The sequence below is a fragment of the Larimichthys crocea genome, chromosome VIII (assembly GCF_000972845.2).
Source record: "Larimichthys crocea isolate SSNF chromosome VIII, L_crocea_2.0, whole genome shotgun sequence".
Classification (NCBI taxonomy): Eukaryota; Metazoa; Chordata; class Actinopteri; family Sciaenidae; genus Larimichthys; species Larimichthys crocea.
Genome location: NC_040018.1, coordinates 12,366,035 through 12,374,649, shown reverse-complemented (window position 1 = coordinate 12,374,649; position 8,615 = coordinate 12,366,035). Strand labels below are relative to the sequence as shown.

The 8,615-nt window shown below is 38.6% G+C and overlaps 1 protein-coding gene across 1 annotated transcript; it reads left to right on the top strand.

Annotated features, from left to right (window-relative positions):
* Positions 1 to 836: 836 nt before the first annotated feature.
* Positions 837 to 6,393, top strand: ric3a (RIC3 acetylcholine receptor chaperone a; the record flags this gene model as incomplete). The annotated part of the gene is made up of 6 exons (XM_027281775.1): positions 837 to 2,593; positions 4,542 to 4,759; positions 4,891 to 4,966; positions 5,342 to 5,438; positions 5,886 to 6,049; positions 6,185 to 6,393. Coding segments are annotated over exons 1-6 (882 nt in total), but the record flags the coding sequence as incomplete, so codon positions are not given.
* Between the last annotated feature and the right edge of the window lie 2,222 nt (positions 6,394 to 8,615).

The window sequence follows — 8,615 nt, the reverse complement described above, 5'->3', positions numbered from 1 at the left end:
TTTGGGGCAAAAAACATACTGTCATTTGTGTATGGTGATGTACAATACATAGACTGATATGTGAATGAATGAGTGAATTATATTCCTCAAACAAAGCAAAAGCCATGACAACCAATATTTGATTACATATACCCTCAATTACTTATCTGACCCCTGCACTCACTGGGTATTTGCGAGGGCTTAACATATTGATCAGTGTTTCAAAAAACCTTGATAAATATTCTGTGAAAGACACATATGGGAGATCTTTTGCTAATAAGTCCTCTGGGTCTCACCTACTTGACCTTTGGTGGTTTGAGCTCGACTGCCAAACTGGACTGCTGCATCATTAAAGTGGTGAAATATAACAGGAACCATGCCAAATGGTTTGAAAAAAAAAATCTGTTTCCAGTTTATCACGCTATCACAGAAGATAAAAGGACAATTATATAATCATGACTATACTACTCATGATTATATAATTGAATTGAATAATGCCGACTTACGCATTTTTCCCTACCTAAATTTTGCACACATTAATTTTTGAAAACTGCATCTATGTTACATGGCCCACTAATTATCTGTTCTTAATTATCCTCAAATAAATGTCTGGTTTTTCTCATTTATAATAATAAAAAAAAATTTACCACAGTGTTCCTATTATTAATGCTCACCAGTGATGATTGTAAAGTGAGGTCTTATTGGAGCTGACTAGATGTCTGAACTAAAATGTTAGCAATATGTGAGCTATAGCATCTTTAGTGAGTTATAAAATGTGATAAACATGCACGTGACTTTGGGGAGAGGAAAAAAAGGAAACCAAAAAAAAAAAAAAAACCTGATTAATCACTTAGACTCTAAAATTGTTTGACAAATTTATTAGACACCATAAATTACACTGCAAGTTTCTGGACTGTGGGGGACTTTATGTAGGTGATCTCCTGTCTTCCATGTGCCATACCTCTGTATCTGAGGCTGCACTGCCATCTGCTGCTCTTTGGTATGAAACACACATCAGAGGGTCCACATAGTGGATGGGTTGATAGGTTGTGTGTTGCATTCAAGTGCTTATTGTGAATACCTGGTATTTTTAAATGCAAGTTATGTATTCAAGGCCTTACCTTGGGGAATAATTGATGAGACCTAAAAATGTACTTTTGATGGTCATTGTCTGTTTTAGAATCAGACAGCACAAAGCTAGTTTATTCGATAACAAAGGAACATACGCACGGACTTACACATGAGGGGTGTATCCTCTTAATATTTTACTAAAAACTAAACTTGATTAACTACTGCAAGTACTTCACGGTTACAAAACAATACAGGATGCTCGCAGCCAGTAGCAAAAAACATGTTGATTTACTACAGTGTCATTGTGGGTTACATTTTCAACAAGCTTATTTTTATTATTCAGACATATAATAACAGAGTGGAAAACAATAAAAATTACTTTCTTGCAAAAACAAAATCACTGCTCCTCACTCTTTCACTATCTCTTTATGGCAATATGCAAATCAGCACTACAACTATTCCAATGAGAAATGTTCGCAGTGAACAATGCTAGCTCAGACAATTTACCAGATTTGTATCAAATGAGATTGGCGCCCCTGTGAAACATTTACAACCTTACGTCTGCTTGTGTTTTTTTTTTCTGACAAATTATTAAGTGATGCATTTTCCACCCAAAGCCTTCGGTCTCACACTTTTATCAAACCTGAATTTAAACTAGGTGGTTGGGAGCTGTCATGAAGTTGCACACTGGAATCTCACATTGTCTCACATGTCAATCAGTACCACTGGTAAGACACAGTAACAGTCAGATTCCTTACCCTAAACCAGGTATTTTCCCTCAGCTGTCTCTGAGCAAAAACATCTATAAATGTATTGAAATGCAGGGCTCTGCTTCCAGCTTCGGCAAGTTGCTGCAATGACCCTAAATCATGGCAAAACAAGAAAAAGGCAATCAATTTTAAGAGATGAACATTGAAATCTTGTGTAATTGTACCATATGTGTGTGTGTTCCTTGGTCCACCATGTTATGTTTGGGACAAAATAAATAATGAAGGAGAAATTTGGTTAAAATGGCGATTGCATTTACGTCAAGATGCATCTTGACCCAAAGTATCCAGGGAAAAAAAAGAAAAAGAATTTTGTTTCTAATATGTTAGACCAGAGACTTGACCAAAGAATCAGTTGACTCTGATTGTTGTGTGTCTAAGTAGCAGGAAAGCCCATCTATCTGCTAAATTTGCTTACTCTGTGTATTTGTAGATTTGTAGGTTCTGAAAACCAGATACACTGAGGGCATAATAATAATGCCAGGCCAGTTGTTTCCCTCTTTGGGGATTTGTAGTCAATATTTCAAACAGCACTTGAATGCAGCTGCTCTAATCTGGTCTAATCTCAGCAGGAACGTCACCAGATGAGAGATGACATCTACGGATACAAGCTTTACTCCAGTGAAATAAACTCACGGCTGTCATTTTTGGAGACAAAATGACCATAACAACTTGCCAGAAGGTTACTCTGATATCATGCTCTGTTCTCTGTGTTTCTCTCTTCCTGCCCAGAATGCTTTTACCCAGAGGGAAAAAGGAGATGGGGCAGCCTGAGGGTAAGGCGGCTTATCAGATCATCCATCCATCCACCTCCATCCTGCGCCATCTCCGTTGTCTTTTTTTGTTGTTGTCGTTGTTGCTGCTGCTGTTGCCAGCTGTTACTGTTGTCTATACAGAGTGCGTCAGACGTTGAGCCCCATCCTAGTGCACATGTCCTTCATAGTGTTACACAAAGGATGAGAAGAGAAAAGAGAAACCTTGATTTTGCAAGAATATGTGTATAAAAACTGAGTTTACAATATATTTTTTGTTTAGAATATATTTAGAATATTTTAATATTTAATATACGTCTTCACTAAACTTAAGCCAGCCTCTATGAGTACTGTGAAGCTGAAATGATTGTAGGATATGTATTATTATTTGATGCTTTCACACCTCCTGTCACTCACAGAAACTGATTAAGCTGCTGCGTTTTTTGACAAGTCAGACCTAAAGATAAACAACGACACATTTATAGGCCTGTTTCCAAACAGATATCTATAAATGTGATCTTAAAAATGTTTCCCTATGAGGAGGTTTAATGTTTTCCTTGGCATTTAACAATGATCCTTACCTTTAACAGAGGTGTTGTCAACACCAGTCCACACAATAGAGACATCTTTTATTACATATAAACTGTGTTGGATGGAATAAACTGATTTTTGACAAAATTATACTTTGTATGTAACACCACAGTGGCAATACTGCAGTGAAAGCCAGAAAGGTGTTTTAGATTTCTGTGACCACAAAATATTTGCAGAAGTAGTTAAGTCATTGAATTAACAGCGGTGTCAAGGATACAGCCGGGTAGTGCTTTGATTAAAAAGTAGATTCATTTTCTGAGTTTTAATTCATGTTATCACTGCCTAGTAATAATTAAAATTTGAGTTTACTGTGTGAAAAGTAACATGTTGGCTTATACACACAACTCAAACAGAGAGATTTGATGAAATTAAGCTCAATTAACAATCGCTGAAAGTTGTAATGGTGTCCAACTATCAACAAAACAGGGTACCTAACTCCAATCAAGCCTAAACAACCTGAATCAACAACAACAAAAATCAACAAACAAAGCGACAAAGAAAGTTAACACAAAACTAAAATGGTCACTTTCACACATGCCAACATGTTTCTCTGAGACTCCCTCACAGAGGTAAATAGAAAATGTATAAATAGTATTCATGCGGTGTCTTACCTTGAACAGAAATAAGTCTCTCTTCTCTTGGACCAAAGTTAAGAAATAATTACTTTACTTCTGTCAGTTCAACAGTTGTCCATGGTTGGTTTTAGGATTATTAGTGATTGTTTGCGGTGCATGTTACTGTTATATTGCGATAACGTTGGGCAATTTCAAAACGCATTAAAGTTTCTTGACACGAGATACTACCTGACTGCAGCACAGTGCTCTACTACCAGTTTGTTTGCGCGTGGTTGTCATCACTTGATTGTAATTGGTGGAGCAGACTGTCAATCATAAGAAGCAGCATATGATTGGAGCAAAAAGGGGGTGAGGGCGTCAAAAAACACTCCAGAAACCAACTAACTAAATAATTCTCAAATGTTGTGATATTGAATAGTGATACTTTAAAGGACATCCTAACATGGTGTGAACTGTTGAATGTAGTAAAATAAAAATAACATTACTGTTTATATAGATATTAAAGTGATCTTCAGTGACTGCTTGGTCCAAAACACCCTAACATGGACCTGAATGATTTAATTGGACCAAAAGGGTTAATCAATTTAATACTGGGACACTTGCAATGCTGGCAACAAAAATAATTTACACAACAGTCAAGTCTGGGAATAGTTATATACTCCTATTACTTGCATGATTAATTTCTGAAATGAGAAAGAAAGCTGCATGCATCACTGGTCGGGGAGGAGATCACTGTGAGATATGTGCAGGAAGAATCTGCTCTAATTATTGAAGTGGATTAACTGACTGATTTTTGTCTCCTCCAGTGGGACCTGGGTTCTACCCTCCTGTGATGCACCAGCTGTCATTACCAGAGGACCCAGAACAGTGGGGTGTGGACCCTTCCTACACCATGACACACAGTGCTGAGGCCATGGTCAAAGTAAAAGGCATCGTACGAGGAAAAAAATACAACCTGATGGCTCAAGTGATACCCATATATGGCTTTGGGATTTTTCTTTACATCTTCTATATAATCTATAAGGTAAGTAGTGCATGGTAGACAGGCTGTGAAAATATACATATTTAAGTTTCACCATAAATTACCAATCATCTCTCATATGCTGCATTAATCTAATCATCTAATCTAATCATAATCATTTTTTCTATTCATAGCTGACATATAAGGGAAAGACTACTAAATCGAGAAAGTACCCTTCAGTGCCCAGGGCAAGCATGGAAAGTAATATTAGTAAGTACCTTCACCAGTTTCAAGTATTCCAAAACTTGTTTTCTTGATACAAATTTACCAACCATGAGCTTTGTGGGCTGCAATTAACGCCTTTTTATTCATTGATCTGATCATTTTCTCACTTAATCGATAAGTTGTTTGATCCATCAAATGTCAGGAAATGTTGGGAAATGTTGTTCCCCAAAGCCCAAGCTGCTGTCCTCAAGTGACTTTTACGTTTACTCTCACTAAAGAAACCAGAAAATATTCACATTTATATTCACATTTTGAATTTAGAGAAATTGGGTACATTTGCACACCTGATTATGAAATCAGAATATATGATATTATTATTATTTGATATTAAAACAATGTTTTGACTTGTAATTCGTGTAGCAAACCATTGTGAGCTTGCCAGGCTTCAGCAGAGACTGCTGCACACAGAGAGCATGATGGAGAAGATTGTCTCTAGAAAGAGTCGAAGTTCTGGGAAGTAAGACTTATTTTTGTCTTCACATCCTCACTGGCCACAGCACAGAACAACCAGAAAAATGACTTCATATTGGGATAAATCAGCTAAGACCTGGCATGGAAATGAAAAGGCTAAAAATGAAAAATATTTAAAAGGTGGAAAGGCCACTGGCATATTTTACTTAACAGCTTAAGTCATATAATAGCATAAATTGTGTGAAGTGACTTGATGACAAAGGAAAAGGAAATGATCTAGTTTCTAGTTTTTTGAAAAATACTCATGCCACTTTTGGACATTCTGATGTGAAACTCATTAATGTAGTATAAGTGATTTTTATTAGTCACAATTCATTGATGCTGAAAACATCTCTAATCTCACACAGTAAGAGTGAGTAACGAAGAATCAGAAAATCAGAGTGATGTACCATAGCATTGCCATCTTGCCTGACTCTGCTTCCAAATCTGGCAGAATCTTGAGTGGCAGAAGGAGGAAGAGTAAAACTGCAAGCAAGAAAGAGGAGAAATTACTCAGGCAACTTAGACAGATCACACAGCTGATGCAAGAGGGTCGACTGGAGGAAGCCTCCCCAGAGATGGAGGCTGAGGAGGTCCCCTACTGCGCAGACTGGGATGGTATGTGCCTAAATCTGAACCCCAAAGCTCAATCAAATACATTTTAATGAATTAATTATAATTATAAGGCCGTTTTGTGTAGCCAAACTTTCATGTGGCATATTCAATTCTATTTCTTTTTGTACATCAATACAGGATACCCAGAGGAGACCTACCCTGTGTACGATGATTCCTATAAAAGCTGTACAACATTTGAGCCCATTATACTGCAAGAGATGCTGCACCAACCTACTGCCGAGGCCCTGGCAGAGAGGATGGAGCAAGAAGAGGAAGAGGTTATGACAAGGAAACTATCCATAGTGCGAGAGGAGGATGAAGAAGAAGAGGAGGAGGACGGAGAGGAAGAAGAAGAGGATGGAGAGGAGGAGGAGGAGGAGTATAAAGAGGAAGAAGTAGAGGAAGACATAGAGGAGGTGGCCGAGGAGGTGCAGGAAGAGGAGGAGGAGGAGGAAGAGGATGAAGAGGAGGAAGCAGAGAAAAGGCACTTGCTCAGTCTTCCATCCCCGCCTGTGAAAAGACAGAGAATTGGTTTGGAGGTGAGCAAAGAGCTGCAGTGTTACAATGGAGGGAAGAAGCAAATAAGCTTTAGTGACCACAGAGACGTGTTTCACTACCCCAAAGAGGGTACTTATGAAGATGAGGAAGAAGAGGAGGTGGAAGAAGAGGAGGTGGAAGAAGAGGATGAGGCGACAGAGGGGGAAGAGGAGGAGGAAGCTGATGAAGATGATCCAGTGATGGAGGCAGAGAGCCTGCAGTTCAGTTGTGAGGGTTGTCCCAACCTGGAGGAAGAAGCAGAGCAGAATAACGAAGAGTACCTGTTAATGTCAGCACCTGTGGAGGGTGACGGAGGTATCCATGCAGAAACGCCCAAAGAAGTCGGGGTGAGTGGGCTGAGGATGAGGAACAGGAGAGAGACGTAAAGGACAACAATCTAAAATGAGTTTTTAAACATACTGTGAAGTCATAGCTCCTCAAACTGTAGCTTGTGATGTATATTTTCACTTCATTCTTCTTCTGTATCCGGTTTAGATGTCCACAGACATTCAGTTACAATTGTATTTATTCATGCAGAGGGCTTCCCACATTCCCTTTTTCCAGTAAAACAGATTTAAAACATTCATATTTATGATATACATCACTCTCGATGACAGGCCTGCAATCCCTCCCACCCAACATACATGTATTCACTTTTTTACCTCATTAAACTTTTCTTTGGGCCAGTCGAAGTGTGTACAAAATGTGCTTGATTGACATCTTACCCTTTCCCTTTAGTTGCACCTTCTTATTGGTTTGTTGAGACTTGTGACCTCAGTCCAATCAGTGAAATAGTTGGATGTGTGTGACTCAGTACCATTCTTATGGGAGATCGCACTTGGAGTACACAAATATAATTTATTTTAATCCCGACAGTACCCAGAACACAAAGTAAAACAGGAGTTAGTTGGGAATGACAGACACCACACACCTGCTTACAAGTCAGTGTAGCATCAAAACGGCGTAAAAAAAAATCTGTTATTTCATGGCAAAGTTACACATCAGAGTTAAGAAGTAATTCTGAGGACTGTATACTGAATGTTCATCCCAGATTTCCTTTAAATGACACTATATGACTGTTGCATTTCTATTACTTTCAAAACATTACAACAAATGAAACATGTAAGGTAGTCTGAGTGTGGACTGCCTGACACTGATGAAATGTTTAGCTCCACCTGGTGGTCAAAAATAGCTAAACTCTTGGGGATTCTCCCTATTAGGTTAATGCAGCGTAACAACTTTGAGTGTTTTGCAAATAATCCCCAACAAGAATTATCATCAATCATCAATAAAAACTCTCCAGGGGCATACAAAGACAGTAGAAGCAAAGCAGGTGGAGGCTATGGTGGAGATGGTTTTTGAAAATTGGTAGTTGAACAGAGTCGTGCCAGCAGTGCAAATATGTGAGCATGAGGATAAAGATAAAAAATACAAATCAGTGCGGTAAAATGGGATGGATGTTTTAAAATAGTTCTCAGCTACCACAGCAGCACTACCTTGACTCCAGGTGTCGTGCCAACATTAAGTCATTAGCTGCTTTTCTCATTCCTGCCTCGAGCCATTATCTTACACTTTATTAAACACTGTAGGGAAATCAGTCTTCTGGACTTGATCCATTATGTTTAGGAGCAGCAGACCCAGCACAGACAGCAGAAGTCAGGAAACTGGCTGACAATTAAATATTTCTATAATCTATAATATTAATGCAAAAATAAAATATTACTGTTGTTGGGCTAAAAGTAATTCTAACATTATAACAGACAGACCAGTCTCAATCCATCAATATGGCCAGCTGTGGCTAATTCAAAGATTTGGTGAGGCAGGGCAGTTTGATCGCTGGCTCCCTCCAGTCCACATGTCTAAGAGGCAGGATACTGAACTCTATTGCTCCCGAAAGCTGTGCCATCAGTGTGTGAGTGTGTGTGAATGATTAGTTGCTTTCTGATTAGCAGCTGGCACCTTGCATGGCAGCCTCTGCCATCAGCGTATGTAGTGGATCGGAAAGGTGTTGTATGAATACAAGTCAATTTAG